At 40.4% G+C, this 21,597-nt stretch overlaps 1 protein-coding gene and 1 long non-coding RNA gene across 5 annotated transcripts in view; one reads left to right on the forward strand and one right to left on the reverse strand.

Moving 5' to 3' along the window:
- Positions 1-21,597, reverse strand: part of Vmp1 (vacuole membrane protein 1) — a 99,979-nt gene that overhangs the window by 16,094 nt on the left and 62,288 nt on the right. For 3 of the 4 annotated variants that reach the window (NM_029478.6, NM_001379040.1, NM_001356531.3), the window contains exons 8-10: positions 11,391-11,471; positions 7,225-7,341; positions 2,057-2,118 (exon numbers count right to left, since the gene is read on the reverse strand). In NM_029478.6, coding sequence (NP_083754.2) covers positions 2,057-2,118; positions 7,225-7,341; positions 11,391-11,471 — 260 coding nt within the window. Of the gene's footprint in view, positions 1-2,056; positions 2,119-7,119; positions 7,342-11,390; positions 11,472-21,597 lie in introns of those variants that run through there. The other variant, NM_001379041.1, reaches the window with a different exon arrangement.
- On the forward strand, positions 13,489-20,491 carry Gm51914. The gene is made up of 3 exons (XR_003949749.1): positions 13,489-13,522; positions 18,301-18,449; positions 20,395-20,491. It is a non-coding gene; the product is annotated as a predicted gene, 51914 (long non-coding RNA).

Consider the following 21,597-nt stretch of genomic DNA (forward strand, 5'->3'; position numbering starts at 1 on the left):
AGGGCCAGGTGTCTTAAAGCGTGAGACAGTCCCTCATAACAAAGGATTATTTGGCCCAAAACACCATGAGTGTAAAGGTCAAGGCATCCTCAGGCAGGCAAAGGAAACAGCAGGCTCAGGCATGCATGCTGGGATCCAAGCATCCGTGACACTGAGCAGGAGAAGAATACTTGGAGCTCCTACACTGTAAGAACTTTTGGTTTTATTTGAAGGGTGGGAAAAAGAGCAGAGGACTGAGGGTGTTGTTGGTAACATGACAGATTTAAAAGGTTTCTGATGGCGGTGTGGTGTGACAGCCCTGAAAGGACAGGAACAGACTGGGCACGTGAGACAGGCAGCTCTGGCATACAAGCTTCTGGAAATTCCAGAGGCCGGAGAAACAGGTAATGGTGGGGAGGGTGTGAAGTAGCTGAGACTATTCCTGCTACAAAGGTTTAGTCTGAGGAAAGAAAAATGAAGAAAGTGGGTGCCGCAGGATACACTGTCACTCTCCAGTGGGGGCGTATGACAGGTAACAGCATGTCTGTCTTTTCAGAACGTTCTCAAGGGAAGTGGAGTAGTCGCTAAGGTTTGAAGAATATAAAATAGGAGGAAATTTCCTTCAAAAACAAGACAAAAATATCCAGTCCCCACATCCTCAGGTAACAGGTAGCTCAGGATGGCCTCCAACTCTGGCTCCTGTCTTAGCCTCCCCTGGTGCTGGGATGGCAGGTCTCTGCAGCAGGCCCACCTCCCCTTCTTTTGCTGTGAAAGTGATATATGATGACATACAAAGCATTGTGTTTATACAGATTCAGGCAGCGTAAAAATCAGACTAGTTTTCCTTCCTTCCTTCTTGGTGTGTAGCCCTGGCTGACCTAGAACTTAATTTGTAGACCAGGCTAGCTTTGAATTTATAGATTTCCCCAGCCACTGTCTCTTGAATACTGGGATGGGATTAAAGGCACGAGCCTTTAATGTATAAATTATATTCCACATAAATAATCAAAAGTTTAGGAATTAATAAACCAGTGCTTGGTTCTACTTAGTATATTTTTAAAAATGTATTTTCCTTAATTATTTCATTAGAGATATAAAATATTATAAAACTTCTATTATAAAACATATACAAGATATCTATGCTTTATAGTGAACGGTAATAAACCAACACAAATTAACCACCAAGTAGCAACTCATTTTAAACAGTAACAAATTTTCACAAATAATTTGGTTGTGTCAGTGACTTTTAAGATGGAAATTTATATTAAAGTATGAAAAGTGCACTTCAACTTAACCCATTCCCATCATGCACCACTCTACTACTAAATGAAAGAAAATTTTCTCTTGTAAAAAAAAACAAAAAACCCAAAAACAAACGAACAAACAAAAAACCCAAACCACATGAAAGATGAAGTAAACAAGCTAAAAACCAACAATTCTTGATTTTATTTCTACCATCTGACTCTGTTCATATTCCATTTGAAAGTTAATCAAAATGGGTGGGTTTTTAAAAACTGTTTTGTTGACCTGAAGCTGGCAATTTTGTGACATGATTTGAACTATATGTTCAAAGGGTCTTACTTCTGCAAACTGCAAAAATAAATAAATGCGTCAAATAGTTTAGCCTTTTAATTGGCCTAATTTTTCTCTAGTGAAGTAACAGCTTCCTATTTGACAAATTTTGAGATTATACCACTGCACAACCTTTAGTAAAATACTAAAACATTATGTAAAGTTTCTATTTAACTTGCTTACATGCAACTGAGTAGCTGGCCTAAAGCTATGTTAAACTGTAATGACACATACATTTTTTTTTTAACAAAGAAGGGTCACATATTCTACCCCCAAAGCGCTTTAAAATCAAGAATTATGTGAACTGATACATTTAGTTTCCAAAGAAATGGAAAAAGTGAGCTTTATTTTTTCCCTTCAGTTGGATAAAAATGTCTTTTTAATAACAATAGGGCAAAAACTTTTTCCCCTCAAAACTAGATTTTTTTATTCCAATGTATTCTTCCATACACATTTACGCCATTCAAAACACAATATTAATATTAGTCTTTAAGGAATTACTCACCCAATGAAAGTCACCATCTGCTCCACGATGTGCTTGCTGAAAGTTACTATAACAAATATTTTCTGAAAGAAAACACCAGTTAAAACAATCAATTATTTAAAAGAACTACCTGTAAATCCCAAAGTATAATTGTCTAAAAGAAGGTGGTGTGCTGCCCTAAAATTGTAATTTTAATATATTTTTTAAAATAAGACCATTTAATTCAGACGGTAGTTGGTATTTTAAAGATGTTTTTCCTTAAGCACAGCTGTAGTCTTTTACTAGGATACAGGACTGTCTCAGAGAGTCTGTGAGTCATGAAACCCGAGCCTGGGAGGGAACAGTGGAGAAGTCACTCTTTCTATCTTCCGAGTTCTATACAAAGCAGAACCACTATGGACTCAAAGCTGATTACTCTAAGAAGCCTTGCCTAAATGTACTTCAGAGATTTTAGGAAGACAGTCTAACTTTAGGAAGGTTTTACAGCAACACCATCCAAGTTCCCAGAACCTGAACAAGCCTGATCTCCCAGGCTTACTGCTAAACGCACTTTTCAAATTTTTAGTTTGGTGAGAATGAAGTTCTCCCTCTGCTAATTAAAGATATTAATATTGGGCGTGGTGGCGCACACCTTTAATCCCAGCACTTGGGAGGCAGAGGCAGGCGGATTTCTGAGTTTGAGGCCAGCCTGGTCTACAGAGTGAGTTCCAGGACAGCCAGGACTACACAGAGAAACCTTGTCTTGAAAAAACAAAAACAAAAACAAACAAACAACCCCCCCCCAAAAACCCCAAAAAACAAAAAAAATGTGATGCATGACACTAAAACAGTAAGAAGAGGGCCGGGTGTGGTGGCGCACACCTTTAGTCCCAGTGCTTGGGTGGCAGAGGCATGAGAATCTCTGTGAGTTTGAGGCCAGCCTGGTCTACTGAGGGAGTTCCAGGACAGCCAGGACTATGCAGAGAGACTCTTACTTGACAAAAACAAACAACCCAGATAACTCTAGGACTAACAGCAAATATTCTCAGCTTCATTCAACACAGATGAGCATAAAGTACTTATTATGGATAACACCAGGCAATAGTAAGGGCTTTTAGGAAACAAAAAGCTGGGAACACTTCTTATATCTTGATTTTTTACAAATGGTAGAAAATCACTCTCACACACAGACATACACGCACACACTCGCACATACCCACCTCCCCCAATGAAACTAGTAGTTAAAAGAGAAGATGGAAGGAGCCACCACTGTCATGGAAGTGCAGGGAAAGGGAAGGGCACGCTTAGCTGTAGGACTGACTAGGGATTCAACAGTTTCTATTTAACTTTAGATTATAAGGATGCATAATAATTCTGTGAATAAAGCTGGATTCCTGGAGTTTTTCCAAGTTCCTGACAACGAGCTCTTTAATGTTCTGTTGTTTGTTCAATAATTATGTTAGCCAATGTAACCAAAGGGGAGGTGGGAATAAAACAAAGGACAGCCGCCGCCTTCTTCTTCCCAACTCTACAACCATGAGGCACTGAGCAGGCAAGGTGGTTCAAAGGAGAGAGCTCAGCTCGGGAGGCAGAGGCAGGCGGATTTCTGAGTTCGAGGCCAGCCTGGTCTACAAAGTGAGTTCCAGGACACAGGACAGCCAGGGCTACACAGAGAAACCCTGTCTTGAAAAAAACCAAAAAAAAAAAAAAAAAAAAAAAAAAAAGAGAGCTCTAAGAATCACACTAGAATACTAGAGTTCTAGGAATGGTGGAAGGCCATGACAGCCTAACGAGACAGCTGTTAAAGTAAATGTAGAAGGGAAAGCAATATTATAGAGGTCCACACCAAGGACCAGTTATTCTTGGAGCCATAAATCTTTCAACAATCAACAGAAATAATGGTTGTGACTTTCAGTGATTTCAACACCATAAGCTTTCCCTACCATCATTGCCTAACAATGCAAAATCAGCCTGTGTCCAATAATTGCACAACTTCAGTGCTTGAGAAACAAAACAATATTTCCTTTTTATATGTAACAGCTTAAAAATTTACTGGGCTGGGTAGAACATAAAATGTATCAGCCACTTAAGAACCCAGGTCTCAGTCTTGAAAGCTTTAAGTCTGAGTGGGGATTCTACCAGGTAAGCATAAGGCACAAACCAGTGAACGTTTTTCTCACTCATGCATACAAGGAACAAGGGAGCCAGGTGGTGGCACATATCATTAATCCCAGCACTCAGGAGGGAGAGGCAGCTGGAACTCTGTGAGTTCGAGGCCAGCCTAGACTATAGAGAGAGCTTCAGCACAGCCAAGGATACTTAGAGAGCATGTCTCAAAAAACAAACAAACAAACAAACAAACAAACCCCAAAAAACCAAATCCAAAAGACTTCAAACAAACAAAAAAAGCCCCAAAACAATAAAGCCCACCACCAAATACAACAAACAAACAAACAAACAAACAAACGGGACAAGGCTAGGTAAGGTAAAGGACCTGAGCAGAGGAGTGAATGAATGGTTCCCGAGTCACGTGCTCAAGGGCCTCAATGGCCCAAACCAAGGAACTAAGCTTTCTGACCCTTAAGGCTCACAATCCAGTTGTGTGTGTGTGTGTGCTTTCATGGGGATGCAGACAGGCAAAAGCCACAGTAAGTAAGATGCACACAAATAGACAATCTTGTTAATTTTTTTTCATCATTTGGGAACAAGATAAGAATCCTCTTCTAGGCAGAGAAGTTCAATCTACCCAGGGAACAGGAAAGTTTTGATCCAACACAGTAGATTGTACTGCTGGGAATTTTTCAAGGAAGACTAACAGACAGCAAGTTATACTTATAACGTATTGGAAAGCTGTCTAAAGTTAAGCTGAGGGGGAAAAGGACGAAAGAGCAAACAGAGAGATGGGCTTTAGTAGAGTACAGAGGAATTTGTGTGTGGGTGTTTCTCTGGACTCTGGAACTGACCAAAATGTTTATATTACTCACTAGTACTGCCTACTCAGGGAACGGGAAAGGCTTGTTCTAAGCTACATCTGAATGCACATCAAGTGACATGCCTTCTTAAGGCAATTTACTATGTACAGTGGAACACAGTAAACATATTCCACAGTCAGGAAAAGGATCCAGATCCATGCCTCAGGAAGACAAATGGGTTTGCTATCATTTTCTCTACATAGTAGGTAGAAGAACTTCAACCTCAGGGCTTGTTTTGAATTCCAGGTTTGAAGGCAAGCAAACCTTTTTCCTTCTAAACGTTAAGTTTCTCTATGAAATCTGCACACCTACCGCATACCCATCACTGGTCCTGATAATCTGCAGGCAGTAAAACATTTACCTTCCTTAGTTGACCTGGGTTCAAATTCCACCTGCCAGCATTCTTATAGACATGTATTGCTTATTAGCCACTTAAGTATGACTGCTGTACTTATATACTTCCTTTATACCAGAATTCTACACAGTTTAAGTATGAAGTACAATATGAATTGAGCCAGGCAGTGGTGGCAAATGCTTTTAATCCTAGCATGTAATAGGCAGAGACAGGCAGATAGATCCCTGAGTTTGAGGCCAGCCTGGTCTGCAGATTGAGTTCTAGGGCAGCCAAGGCTACATAGAGAAACAAAACAAACCAGAATTGATATATTTTAGAAGAAAATCTACTTAGGATATCTAAAAGTATTATTAAATTTGACCACTTTTCTGAAATGAAAAGGTCTGACAAGCGATGCAGATAAGGTGCTCAGCATTCAAAGTTTACAATAATTCTCCTCATGGGTATGGCCCCCGGTAGGTCTACCATGCTCAAGCGAGGCCATATATCTGTGAGTACATGTGCAGCACAAACTGGATTAGATGAATTCAAAATTAAAACAGGTATGGAAGGTGGTAAGGAGTGGAATGAATAAAATGAAAATGTACCGTACAAAATAAAAAAAAAAAAGAAACAGGCAATAAAAATTATAATAATGTAAAGAAAGTTATTCAAGAAGTATAAAATAAGGCATACAGATTTACAGATTATGGGGCTGGAGAGATGGCTTAGTAGTTACCAGCTTCTCCAGCCTCTGTGGCACCAGGCAAGCACGCAGTGCACATTTCATGCAGGTGAAATATTCAAACACATGAAACAGAGTATACGTACGATTACATAAACTGTTACAATAGAAATAGAAATAACTGAGTACTTAGGTATTAACTCAAAAAGCTATGTCAGCATTGGTTTTGGTTTCTCTGTGTAGCCCTGGCTGTCCTAGAACTCACTTTGCAGAACAGGCTGGCTTCAAACTCAGAGATCCACCTGCCACTGCCTCTGAGTGCTGAGATTAAAGTCGTGCACCAACATGCCAGGCATCCCTCCCTCCTTTATTTATTTGTGTACGAGTGTTTTGTCTGCATGTATGTACATGAACTGTGTGCACTCAGCACCTGCAGAGGCCAGAAGAGGATGTCAGTTCCCCTGGGATTAGAGGTACACGTGGTTGTTAGCGGCCATGTGGGTGCTGTGAACTGAGCCAAGGTCCTCTGGAACAGCAGCCAGTGCTCTTTACTGCTGAGCCATTTCTCTAGTCCCTCACAATCACTGGGGCTAGACTTTTATTTTTTAGAGACATTAATTCATTGTTCTTAACTTTCTTTCTTAGTAAATTCTTATTTGCTGTGAAACACGCTGACTTACAGAAATTCTTTTTGAGATGTTTATTACTGAGAGTTGCCCTGAGATGGAACAATTCACAGTTCAAGGCACAGCCACTTCTCCCTCACTTCTTGGCCTCTTGATTTACCTTAAAGATGGTAAGAGTGGCTCTGGGGGCTAGCAGAGTCTCACTTCTCTAACCACACCACCCATGTTTCCCCACAGCTTCAGCTACCCTTCTCCTGCCCACAAACACCTGCTGGTTTTTGGTAAAGGATACTGGTGACAAGCAAGGAAGTGCTGTACAGTGTGTGAAAGAAAGCAAGAATCAATAAGTGGTGGTCAGTAAGGAGAGCACAGCCTTTGACTGTGTACATGAAAACAATATGCATTTTCTTACACAAGTACACTACTTATTTTTTTTTAATAAAGAAAGGAAGAAGGAAGAGGAAAGAAGAAAAACAGCAGAATTTATGTACTTCTAAGTTTGCATACTTTATTGTCTAACTGATGGAAGGAGGAAGCAAGCCAAGAGCCATGGTCCTATCAAGGCCATTAAACAGTGACTCAGCTATAATTACCTGGATATGCATTTTAATGATTGCTTTCCCAATCAGGGTTGCACCAAAGAAGGTCCAGAAAGGTACAAGGAAGTGCCCACACGTTATTCCAGCCAGGTCAAACAGGGGGTTTGGAATCTATCAAGAGAAGAAAAAATACTTCTGTGAATAATTCAAAGAAAATGTTTTTAAAATCTGTTGGGTGTGTGGTGTCCTGCTTTAATCATTGTTTTCTGTATGACACGGGATAAAGGTCCCTGGTATAAGACACTGTTCAGAAGATTAGAGTTGAGCTCTAATAGCAGTCCCTAAGCTGGCTCTCATGCTCGGGAGTCTGCCGTTCTATAAGAGCACAGCAAACTAAGATGCACCTCATACAAATAGTCTTTTAACACAGGAGGAATGGATACAACCTTGGATCTGCAGAAATTGAATCCCTTTTAAAAGTAGATTTTTGCTCATTTGGTGGCTATTTCTTCGGTAAGGTATGAATGAATTGTTAAGATTATTAGAGAGGTTCTAAGTAAATTCTCACTCAAAACACAATTATCTCGATGTGTTCGTATCTTCAGTAAACGTGAAGCTTTCAACATTTAACCTTACTACATTCCTGCAGCTGTAGCTTTGGGAGGTAAAGGCAGGCAGGAGTTCAGGTTACTCTTGGCCACAAAGTGGATTCAGGACAGAGGGGGTTGAGGTCCTGCTCAAAAATAATTCATTATTTATATTTTATATTAAGAAAGCCTATGGCTCTGGGGACACATGACATATTTTTAAAAAACCCTTGTGTGGAGAGATGAGAGCACACCGACTCAGATGTTTTGAATACTCTGTCCTAGACAAAGAAGTGATTCACAATAAATACCTCTCCAAACATTCCCACATTAAAACAATTTCATGTAAGAATGTGAAGAAACCACAACTGTTTTTGAGCACTTCACTTATTTTTCTCCCACAGAAATACTCTGCCCTTGTGACTGTTAGCTGAGCCATTTGTAAGCCAATTAATTTATATAATTTTATTTTTGAACTCTGAAAGAAAAGCCCAGTTGTTTAAAAAAAAAATGGCCACATGCAGTCTTCTAAGAACACTGTTATGACTAAATGAGAACTCAAGCATTCTCTGCTGTGACTCTTGGTGGTCTCCTCACTCAGACTCATCGTCCTGTACTGTACAGAGTGCAAAGGCCACATCTTACCTTTTTTCTTTGTTATGCTCACAAGTCTATGAAATATAATTTTGTTTCCTTCCTTCCTTCCTTCCTTTCTTCCTTCCTTCCTTCCTTCCTTCCTTCCTTCCTTTCTTTCTTTCTTTCTTTTTTTTTGAGACAGGGTTTGTTTGAGACAGGGTTTTTTTGAGACAGGGTTTTTCTGGGTAGCCCTTGTGCTAAAACTCACTTTGTAGACCATGCTGGCTTTGAGCTCAGGAGATCCACCTGCCTCGAGAGCACTGAGATTAACGGCGAGTACCACTACTACTAACTTGTTTTTTGTTTGTTTGTTTGTTTGTTTGTTTTATATGTCAGTATACTGAAGTTATCTTCAGAAGAGGGCTTTGGATCCCATTACAGGTAGCTGTGAGCCACCATGTGGTTGGTGGGAGCTGAACTCAAGACTTCTGGAAGAGCAGTCTCTCCAGCCCAGCTATTGTTTATTTTTATGCTTTAATCCACAGTAAATGGAAATAGGTTTAAAATGAAAATCAGAACAGACACAAATTCTAACTTGTCAACTTGCTAGGAATTTCACTCTGGTTGGATCCTCTCAGAAAAGGAGAGTCAGCTATCAGGAGACACGGCTGCTACTGTTGCTTGTTTTTCCTGAAGTTATAACTAAATAAACCAGAGGACAATTAGAACTAAAACTGTTTGTGGGGCTGGAGAGATGGCTCAGAGGCTGCTCTTCCAGAGGGGTTCGATTCTTACACACGTGGTGGCTAACAGCCATTTGTCACTGTAGCCCTAGTGGATCCAGTGCCTTCTTGCCCCTGCAGATCCAGCTACAGACATGCATACAAACAAAACACCCATGTATAATAAAATAATAATAACAATGCAAACAAACAAAAAACCCTACAGGATTGCTTTAAAATTTCCTCTCAATTATGATCTTATCTTAGTTTAAATGTTGACATCAAGATGGTTAATTAATAAATACCCTTTAACTTTCATTAAAAATATCTTGGAAAAAATTCATAGACAGCTAAACTCATTTTTAAATTGAACTTAACTCTAACTGTACATGACCAATACAAGGAACGCGTAGGACAGATGGTGAGTTTCTAACACACAGGCAGTGAGTAACCAGGAATAAAGATTTCCTGCTTCAGAAAGCTAAAAGCATTTCACTTTCCCCGGGCACATGTTGTATGATATTTATTATACTTATTTTGTAGAAAAGAATGGTAAGAAAGAGCAAGACATTTCCCCCATAAAAAAGATCTGAACCCAGGAAACTGGCCTCAGATTAAGAACACTATTATCTAATAGGCTCCTCAGCTCATCAACAGTACTTTTCACCTACCCACCCACCCACCCACCTACCTCCCTCACACACACACACACACACACACACACACACACACACACACACACACACACACACACAGGATTTCTCTGTGTAATTCTGGATTTCCTGGAACTCACCCTGTAGACAAGGCTGGTCTTGAACTCAGAGATTTGCCTGCCTCTATCTACCAAACTCAGGGATTAAAGGCATGGTTACTACACTGGGTTTTTAACACTGTATTTCAACTGTCTGTAATTACTGGCTTCTAGATCTCTGAGATAGAAAACACCTCTCACTTTTCTCCTTCTCTTCCCCTTCTTTGGTTTTTGTTGCTATTTGTTTTGCTTTGATTTTGATTAAGAGTCTTTCCATGTAGCTTTGGCTGTTTTGCAACGTATGTAGACCAGACTGGCCTCAAACTCAAGTCAGAATGGTTGTATATTTACAGCTATCCTCCTGCCTCAGATCCTCAAGTGCTGAGACCGAAGGTCTGTGCTATCACTACCTGTTCCTCATATACTCCTAGGATTCAGTAGCTGATAGAAAGCTGATAAACCACAGTGAAAATAAATGAGCATTTATGTGAGAAGCACTATATTGTTCTTGCAAAAATATTTTATCTTGTGTGTGTTTACACACACATGCATGTGAATGTCAGGAGGACTTGAGGCATCTTCTCCCTTTCTTTGGATTCTTGGAACTGAAATCAGGTTCTGCATCCTCAGGCCACAAGTGCCTTTACTTGCTGAGTCATCTCACCAATGCACACTTTGCTTTGGAGATATCCTAGGCTGACCTCAAACCCTCATATCTGCTGTGTCACCAGGGACGACTCTGAACTTCTGATCCCCTCGCCCCAACTTCTCTCAGGGCTGTGTTGCGTGTGATTTTCACAAATATTCTCATAAATCCTATCAGCCTTGTGAGGTAGCCTCCTTGGGCACTTTATATCTGTTGTCACTGTTGTCACAGAGGCTGCACCGGGGAAATGTCTAGTACTTCCAAGATCAACAACAGTAATTCAGGCGCGTGGACATTTTGGTTTACGTGTGTGACGTCTGTGTGTACCAGTGATCCATCTGTCTTCATCTCCCATTCTGCCATCACTGATATTACAGTGCACGCCACCACCCAGATGTTTTATGGGGATTCTGAGAATACAAACTGAATGAATTCCCCATGCTTCCAAGGTACCCGCCCAAACCTAAACAGGAGCTAAGATGTCTCAAGTCAGGTTTTAAGCAAATCTTCCTATTAATACTTGGACACTCTGGAAAAAGACTTGCTAATTCATCTCATTATTACTTCTTCATAGGAATAATGGATCTTATTTCTTTGTTGTCACAGAATTAAGCCTTGAAGATTGAAGCCACCCTGGTCTACAAAGCAAGTCCACGACAGCCAGGATTTTTTACACAGAGAAACCCTGTATCGAAAAACCAAAACCAACCAACCAACCAACCAAACAAACAAACAAACAAACAAAAAAAGGGGCTAAAGGGATGGTTCAGAGGACAGTTCAGTTTCCAGCACCCACATCTTAGCAGGCATCAGACATGAATGTGATACACACATATACATAAAAGAACACAAGACACTAATATGCATAACAAACAAATTGATCAAAATATATTCATAGCATTTAGTGAAATTTGTAACTTTAAATATAATCTACTTACAGAAGCACAGGCCAAAATTCCAAAAAATCCAACTTTCTGTACTAGTTTTTGAACTGCCAGTTTAGCCCGTGATGCAAAGTCCTGTAAAACAAATGTTTTGAAATATTAATTAAAAGTACAAAGAAGAAAAACAACTTTTATTTTTAAAATTTTCCATGTATTTGTTTATTTGCAGCTGTATATGTAAACATACACATGTGCGGATGGTTCTCTCCTTCCACCATGGAGGTTCTGGGGACTGAACTCAGGTCATTAGGCTTGGAGACAAGTATCTTTACTCAAAGAGGCATCTTGATGCCCCGAAAGACAACTCTTTATGATAGTCTATTGTACTATATATCTTACAATCTGATACCAATTGATTCTTATTTGTTTGTATACAGAGTCTTGCTTTGTACTGCAGGCTGGCCTTGAACTCACGATCCTTCTGTCTCCCATCCTGGGTGCTGGGAGTAAAGGTACGTATCACTACCCCTGACTCATACTGATCCATACTGAGTAGCAGGCTGTCTGTGGGAAAACATCCAAGTCTTCAAAAGTACCACATCCTTAAAGTCTTCCCACATTTAAGAATGGATTGTTGCATCTTTGGGGTTCTCTCTGGATGCTCCAGAGAAGACAGAATATGGGAAACCACATGCACTATATCACTGTTTGAAACCCTGGTTTATCCCATCTTTTCTTTTTCCTCTAATAACTTAACAGACATAATCTCCAAATAACAGCATGGTACAAAGCCTGAGTTTTCAGGACAATGAAGACATCTCTGCCTAAACTAGCCATTTTGAAATTCATGCTCTCACACCACAGAGTTCTGGAAGCTGCTCCTCTTCCCCATGTGCCCTTGCACCTGTTAACCACCATCTCTCCATCCTCCCCTTTCCACGCCCAAGACAAGAAATTATTCTCTTGCTTATTTTAGACCAACATATTAGCTTCCACACATGAGTGACAATTAGTGGTATTTGTCTTTCTGTCCTTGAATTTTTGTTGTTTTTTGAAAAAGGGTTTTTCTGTGTAGCCCTGGCTGTCCTGGAACTCAGAGCAGCTTGTCTCTGCCTCCCAGGCACTGGAATTAAGGGCCTGGCCGCTATGCCCAGATGGAAGTCTTGTTCTTTACAAATGGTGAGAGTCAGTTTGTTGTCGTTCTCATTTATATAGACATCTCCCTCTATTACGAGCGACTAGAGAGATTGGCCCGTCGCTCTCTCCCCGGTGCTGACCATACAGTCGCATGGTGCTGTGCCTTGCCTTATTAGGTGATGATTATCTAGACTGGGGTCCTCACACTTGCTCAGCAAACCTTTCCTCATTGAGCACCCCCCACCCCCGCCACACCAATAAAGTTTTAATTCCAATTAGTCTTAAGGATTGAATTCATGACTTCTGTGAACTCTAACTGAAATATCCCAAAACTAAAAATTTAAAAGGAACACCATTCTTTTATCATCCTACATGTTTTTCATAATAAATGTAATCTTGCTTTTTTAGTTGCCATTCAAGTTAAAAATCACGTATTTATTTGAGACAAGGTCTCACTGTACAAGCCTGGGTCCAAGCCTAGAACTCCTAGAGCTCACCCTGCTTCTGACTCTCAGTGCTAAGATTAAAGGCATGAGCCACCATGCCTTGTGTGTTGTTTTGTTTTTATTGTTGTTGTAAGTTACACACTTATTTTCAAAAATGTATTTATTTTATATGAATTTGAATCATGTGCATACAGTATGCCTGCAGAGGTCAGAAGGTGACACCAGTTTCCCTGGAAGCAGAGTTAGAGATGAGCCTTCATGTGTGTGTACTAGGAACCAAATCTGGGTCCTCTGCAAGAATAGAGTAGCCATAGCTCTTAACAGCAGAGTCACCTATCTAGCCCTCAGTACTTTTTATCATTTGTATAATTTAAAAAAATTTTTTTTTCAATCAGTTGAGAATGCCAATGTATTTCCCCATTACCAGAAATCATGCAGTTGAGTTTCCTCCATTTTAGGGAATTACAGGGGCAGCACACTTGGAGTGTAATATCTTGGCCATGGTGTCTCCCCTAGCTGTCCTGGAACTCACTCTGGATACCAGACTGGTCTCAAACTCACAGAGAGCTGCTTGCCTCTGACTTATGAGTGCAGAGATTAAAGGTATGTGCCATGACCACCCAGTGGTACAAGTATTTGTATAATTTGACAGTTATTTTCTGTTGATTTTAAAGTAATACTATAATTATAATATTTGTATTTTAACTTGCCTTTAAAATATGCAGTGGGATATTTTTACTCTCTTTTTATATTATTTGGCAATTCACAGTAAAAACCCAGAAATGTCATCTAACATCACTAGAAAAAACTTTCAGTTCCTAAAGCTTAAAAGAAATATCTTAAACAAAAGTTGCTGTCTTTTTTTTTTTAAGTTGCTGTCTTTTACTTCAAGTACAATGAATAAGCCAAATGAAAATATATAGCAATAATATTTTTTAAATAAAAACAGAAGAAAAAGATTACCAACAAATTTGTTATGTTAGGCATTCAATTCTCCAGTTACATATAAAAGAAAATTAACATTTCATTTGAATATTCTTGTAGTATTTGTGGGAACAATGCTGAGAGTCCAATTTGATTGCTTCTTCAATTGTCATTTGCCATTTTATATAAAAAAAATCTGTACCACAAAAAATAAATTCCTTTTTATAGTTTCATTTCTCTGTATTCACATTTCACAATCTTTATCTATTTCACAATTTAAGTGCCTAAGAGGACATGTTCACTCTCTACCTCTCTTTAAATAAATTACATAATTCACAATTAGTACCATGTACCATTTTCTGTTTTTCTCAGTTATAAACCCATTATCTGGAAAGTTCCATTTCCCAGCCCCACCCACAGTGACTAGGCATCTATCGAGCTTGCACTTTTGAAACAGCTGAAGATAGGAGCAACATATTCTCCAACACTGTAAGAAAGCAGAGGAGGAAGCAGCCATTTATACCAGCAGAGGCTTCAAGCCCTAACGGAGGAAAGGAAGCACTCCTTACATCACACTAGCCCCAGATCCAGAAAGGGAAGCAGGCCTTACATTACATTAGTGTACTAGCCCCAGAGCACTGCTGCTTTCTATTTCCTCTTTTTTTTTTCCACTTTTTTCTTTTCTTTTTTTTTCTTTTTTTAAAAATTTATTAAGTATTTTCCTCAATGACATTTCCAATGCTATCCCAAAAGTCCCCCATACCCTCCCTCCCACTTCCCTACCCACCCATTCTCATTTTTTTTTGGCCCTGGCGTTCCCCTGTACTGGGGCATATAAAGTTTGTGTGTCCGATGGGCCTCTTTCCAGTGATGGCCTCTTTAAACAAAGGGATTTAGGATTACCAGAGAAGAGAAACTACAGGACTGATTGTAAGCAGAAAAATGCTAATCTTTGGCTGTAACATTTTAAGTATAAATAATATTTATCTCCAAGCAGTAACCGTATACTGTTTTTTTATCTCATGGAAGGACCTCTGTATTTATTGAACTGGTTTGGTCTTTCGGAACTTGCTGTGTAGATCAGCCTGGCCTTGCACGCACACAGGCCCACCTGCCTCTGACCTAGAAGGATGGATCAGAAGTGTTTGTTAGCATGCTCAGCTTGGGAAAAAAATTTTTTTTTAAAGCAGCATTTAAATGAATGTAACAACCATGGGGAAATTGGTATCTTATGGAAGTTTAAGTAGCCTGTTTTTTCTTTTAATTGAATTCTCTTTATTAATGTGATTCTGCCAGACCTGTTTCTGGTGCCCATGGAGGCTAGAAGGTGGCATTGGATCGCGTGAAACAGAAGTTACTAACGATGGGTGCTGGGAATCGAACCTGGGTGCTCTACAAGAGCGGAGAATGCTTTTAATTGATGATCTATCTTTCCAGCCCCTAACCTGCCTTTTTTTTTTTTTTTAAAGATTTCTTTATTTAATTACTTGTGGGTTTTTGTTGTTGTTGTTTATTTGGTTTTTTTTGAGACAGGCTTTCTCTGTGTAGCCCTGGTTGCCTTCAAACTCACAGATTTATCTGCCTCTACCTCCTGAGTGCTGGAATTAAAGATGTGTACCACAACCACCAGGCCTTAAAGATTTATTTCTATTATTATTTTAACATTTTATGAGTCTTTATGAATTTTACATCATTACACCAATCCCACTCATCTTCCTGTCCCTTCATATCTGCCCTTACAACCTCCCTACCAAAAGAAATTAATACACACACACACACACACACACACACACACACACACACACACACATATAAAACCTTGTCCTGGAGTGTGTAGTGTGCCACACTATGTTACACAAAGACCCTGCAGCTCTGGATCTGCAGGACCAGCCCTTTCATGCCCTCCAGCAGGTCATAGGTGGGGTGGATATTGGGTGGCCAACTCAAAGCTCTGGATCTGGGCCTGGTAGGTAGCTGAGTTGGTCAGTTCTCCAGCTCTCCTATACCACCAGGGCCATCTCTGCTTCCTTGCTCTCATGACCTTAGAGGCCAGCTCACCTGCCTGCCACAAGTGGCAAGGAGCAACTGGGGAGGGGGCATCTCCCCCTTGCCCAAGCCACCCACATAGTCTCGGGGCGGGGCTAGTTCACCCGCACACATGTGCTGGGGGTTTGTTCCCCCACCTATCCAACCATTAGGGTCAGCTCTACTGTGCGGCAGGCAGGAGCTGGGCCAGCTCAGCATGGTGCCTTAGGTGACAGCAGTTCAGACATCTGCATGGCCTTTGCTGGTAATGTGGGTCTGGGACATCAACCCAAACATGGCTCCCAGCAGCACAGGCCACTCAGATCAGCATGCCAAGAGAAAGCACTGCCCTCAGATATCCACGATGGCAGCCCAGACCACAGACATGGACACAGAACTAGCTATAGCAGGACCACTGATCCAGACAAGGCCTTTACCAGCAGCCAGGGTCACAACCTTACCAGGGCCTCCTTTTATCCACCTGTTCCTCAATGACGCTGAGTTCCACCTTTCTCCACAGCGCACTAACAAGCCCCTTTGGCTTCATGTATTCTTCCATTTCTTCACCACATACTCCATCTTTCCCAGCTCTCCACCACACACTTGTCCATCAGGGTAATGCTCACAGCAGGTGACTGGATATCTTTTGTTTGGCTTTCAAGGCCCAGTGCAGCTTGGTTTAGTACTTGAGTATCTTCTCCATTTTTACTAGATTTAGTTGTGTGTGTGTGTGTGCTTGTGTGCATGTGAATATGTATAAGTGGCAGGCCAGAAGAAAGTGTTAGATCCCCTGGAGCTAAAGTTAGAACCCACCTGATCAGGGTGCTGAGGACTGACTTTGGGTCCTCTGGAAGGAAAGCAAATGATCTTAACTACTGAGCCATTTCTAAATCCCCTACCTACCAGCTTAGCTGACTATATGCTAAAACCCATTCTGATCTAATAGTGTTCTTGATTTTGTTACTGAAATAGCTTCAAGGTTAGTATTAAACCCTTCAGAGTAGGCCTGGTGTAGTGATGCACGCCTTAGTCCCAGCACTGGGGAGGCAGAGGCACACACATGCACATGTATGTACACACACTTAAGGGATGAAAAACTGATTGTAACTAGAAATCTGAAAAATACAGATTTTGTTCTTATTTATTATATCATCTAGTGTGATTTCATTAAACTAATAAACTAAATTTCCTTGTGAAATTTAGTGACAAGGGCATCTTTTTATTAAAAAAAAAAACAACTTAAAAAAATTTTTTAACATGGGTGTTTTAATTGGATGCCACATGTGTGTCTGATGCTCACAGAGGCCAGAACAGGGTATCAGATTCCCTGGTACTGTAGTTAACTAATGGCTGTGAGCTGTTGTGTATGTATTAGGAATCTGAACCCAGGTCTTCTGGAACAGCAGCCAATGTTTTAAATAACCATTTGAGTGACCTCTCCTGGCCCTGGCATTCTCTCCTTAATGAACAGAATAAAATTATAAGATTACACATATGATACAAATACATACTATGTGCTATAGGTTGAAACAGTCTGTATGGCAGAGTGTGGAGAAAAGCAATCTTTGAAAGGTAATCAGCTCATGGAGACACTGCCTTGTGAATGAAAAATCATAAAAGGGGCAGCTGTACTGGCTCCCACTCCTTTCTTTCTTTCTTTCTTTCAATTTTTTTTCCAAGACAGGGTATCTTTCTCTGTGTAGCCTTGGCTGTCCTGGAACTGGCTCTGTAGACAAGGCTGGTGTTGAACTCGGAGCTGCCTGCCTCTGCCTCCTCAGTGCTGGGATTAAAGGCATGTGCCATCACCTCTAGGTACTCTTTTCTTTAAAAAATTTTTTGAAATTAAAATATAATTACATCTTTCCTACCTCTAATCCTTCCTATGTATCTTCCCTTGCTGTCTCTCAAACTTATGGCCTTCATTTTCTTTGTTTTACACACACACTCTTAGTTATATTCCTAAATATATAAATGTAACCTGTTCTGCCCATATAGTATTACTGTTATGTAGACAACTGCAGGGCCAAACACTTGGTCCCTCCTTCTCTTTTACCATGATACACTCTAACATATTGTCATCCAACAAGAGGCCTTCACAGGCTATGGCCCATATGCCACAAACATCCCATGAACCATGTAAGCTAAATAAAGTCTTATTTACTCAGTTTCTGCTATTCTGCTATAGTAGGAGAACAGGCTACAACACTATTTCTACAGACATTTATTTCAGTTACACATATGTTAGGCTCTGGAATGCAAAGGACAATGCATTTTGGTATTGTGGGCTATAGCAAAAACAGCACCTAAACCAGTATCAGTGATCAAACCTCAACTTAGCACAAAGAGAGTTTCATGGCACTTCACCCAAACTATACCTTCAAATATTAAATAGAAATTGGTGTTTTTTTTCCCCTGAAAATAAAATCTATGAGGCCTGTGAGACAGTTCAGTGGATAAAGGGAACTGTGGCCAATAGACAACCTACATTTGAGTCCCAAGAACCCAAATGATGGGAGGAGAAACCAACTTTACAAGCTGTTCCCTGATCTCGCCATGCAAGCTGTATGCATCCTCCCTGACAGTAAGTACATGCACAAATAAATATATAAATATGCAAAAATCATGTCAGGGCATGTGTGGTAGCATACACTGTAATCCTGGTATTGTGAGGCTTTGCTTTAAAAAAATGAAAAAAAATGTTATATGTAATTTACAATGAAGAACAAACATTTCAAGTGCTAAAATAGGAAGCTGTTAATCACAATCAGGCTTCCATGGCATACAGATGTAAAGTGTCACCAAATTTATTTTTGCATAGGAACAGGCAGTTCAAATATTTTCCAAACTCAAGTACATGAGCTGAGCTGAGGAAGGCAGTGTGTCAGAGAACTTGCTGAGCAAGCAGCAAGACAGAGTGGAAAGCCCAGGCTGGGAAAGCCCAGCAAAGCCATGCAGATTCACAACCCTAGTGTTGTGGAAGACAGAGTACACTGGGACCTGCTGTTCACCAGTCTCCAGATTCAGAGAGAGAGAGAGAGAGAGAGAGAGAGACAGACAGACACACACACACAGACACACCTCCTGTCAAAAGAAACAGGGCTGAAGTGATGGAGCCAGGATATCTGGTGCCTTCCTCTGGCCCCCAGCACACATACAGGGGTGTATATGTACTTGCCTGCACACAAGTATATACCACACATATACTCTTTTTTTTTTTTTTTTTTTTAAAGGCAGAGTCTCTCTATGTAGCTCTGGCTATCCTGAATCTTTTTACACAGACCAGTCTGATCTCAAAAAAAAAAAAAAAAAAAAAGTCACAAAGATCTGCCTGCTTCTGCCTTCTGAGTGCTGAGATTAAAAATGTGTGATATCATGCCTGGCTCATACAGATTCCTTTTTTAAATGGAGACAGAACAAATGTACACTATACACGTTAAAAATATACATTCTGATAGATTTTATAAAAATAAAAGGCGTGGGGGCTGGAGAGATGGCTCAGTGGTTAAGAGCACTGACTGCTCTTCTGAAGGTCCTGAGTTCAATTCCCAGCAACCATATGGTGGCTCACAACCATCTGTATCGAGATCTGGCGCCCTCTTCTGGAGTGTCTGAAGGCAGCTTCAGTGTACTTACATTAAATCAATCAATCAATCAATCAATCAATCAATCAATCTTAAAAAAAAAAAAAAAAAAAAGGGCATGCGCCACCACGTGGTGGCACACTCCTTTAATCCCAGCACTTGGGAGGCAGAGGCAGGTGAATTTCTGAGTTCGAGGCCAGCCTGGTCTACAGAGTGAGTTCCAGGACAGCCAGGGCTACACAGATTAACCCTGTCTTGAAACCACCAACCCCCCCCCAATAAAAAAATAAACGTGTTAATTACCATTGAGATGAGACACAGAACGTTACTCTAGGAAGTCAGTCTTTTACCAGAGCAATTACCCTCCTGAATGTTTAGAGCTACAGTTTTAGCTTTTCCTATTTTTGAGCTTAATGAGAACAGGATTACTGCAGAATGTCCTCTTGCAGGTCTGGCATTGTTAGCTCTACATTACATCTAGTGTTTCTTCCACGCTGTTAATGAATGTGGAGTAACCAAACTGCTAAAGTGATATGTGTTATTCTATTGTACGAATATACCACAATTTGTTCTAATGTTAGTATAATACTAAAGTTGTCAGTCTGAGATAATTATAAATAATACACAGTGGTGACACATGTCTTTAATCCCAGCATTTGGGAAGCAGAGGTAGGTGGACCTCTGTGAATTCAAGTCTATAGAGTAAGATCCAGTACAGCCAGGGCTACCCTGTCTCAAAAAACCAAAACCAAACCAAACCAAACCAAACCCAGTATCTCCCACAAGTACTATTACTATTACTTTGGATGGGGTCTTACTGTATAACCCAACCTTGTCTAAACCTGTTGGGTCTTTATGCATCACCCCCTAAGTGTTTGGATTACAGTAGTATCCTAACCATGTCTGGCTTACTCTAACTTAATACTCTTTTTGTTTTGTTTCCAGGGGATCTAAGACCTTCCATTGACTTCTATGACACTTGCACACATACATGAATACACATACTCAAACATACATTAATAAAAATAAAACAAATTCCTTTTAAAAAATGAGGCTGATGGTTTTGTTTCTTGAAACAGGGTCTCACTATGTAACCCTGGCTGCCTCAAATTCTCCATGTAGACCCAATCTGACCTCAAACTTACAGAGACCTGTTTACCTCTGTCTCCTAAGTGCCGAGATTAAAAATGTGTCCCACCACACCTGGCACAGCTTAAGAGCGCTTGCTCTCTTTCAGAAGACTAGAGTTCAGTTCTGTGAACCCATGTTAAACAGCTTACAACCTCCTGTAACTTCAGCTCCAGGGGATCTAAGACCTTCCATTGACTTCTATGACACTTGCACACAGACATGAATACACATACTCAAACATACATTAATAAAAATAAAACAAATTCCTTTTAAAAAATGGGGCTGATGGTTGAATCCGTAAAGCACTTGTTGCATAAGGTTTTTAAGGTTTGTATCTAATAATTTTATTATGGGTTGGAAAAGATTAAAATACCTTTTTGTTTGTTTTGTTTTTCAAGACAGGGTTTTGCTGTGTAGTTCTGGCTGTCCTGGAACTCTCTCTGTACACCAGGCTGTCCTCAAACTCACAGAGATCCACCTGCTTCTGCCACACAAGTGCTGGGATTAAAGGTATTTATATTTACTACTACCGCCCTGCTAAAATACATCTTTAAAATGACATTTTAAAGAGTCAGCTCTCTTCACCATATGGGTCTCAGAGATTAACTCAGCTCACCAGCCTTTATAGTCAGCACCTGTACCTGTGATCTAGCTCACCAGCCCTAAAGTCATTTCACTGTTCTTTTATTTATAAACAAGTTAGTATAAATACTCACATTCGAATGGAATCAAAGAGAAATGCAGACACACACACACACACACACACACACACACACGCGCGCGCGCGCGCGCGCACACAGTGGCTGGGTATGGGAGGATGTGTACTTGTAACCTTGGTTTACCGTAGGGTAGGGCAGGAGGACTGCAAGTACAGGGCTACTGTGGACCACACAGGGAAAGAGCCCCGTCTCTAAAACAGCCAAGGCAACATATACCAGTGAATCTTCTATGACAGTACACAACGGTCAGTGCAGGGAAAGGTCAAAATTATTCAGATGAGCTTAAACACTTAAAGCT

The sequence above is a fragment of the Mus musculus genome, chromosome 11 (assembly GCF_000001635.26).
Source record: "Mus musculus strain C57BL/6J chromosome 11, GRCm38.p6 C57BL/6J".
NCBI lineage: Eukaryota > Metazoa > Chordata > Mammalia > Rodentia > Muridae > Mus > Mus musculus.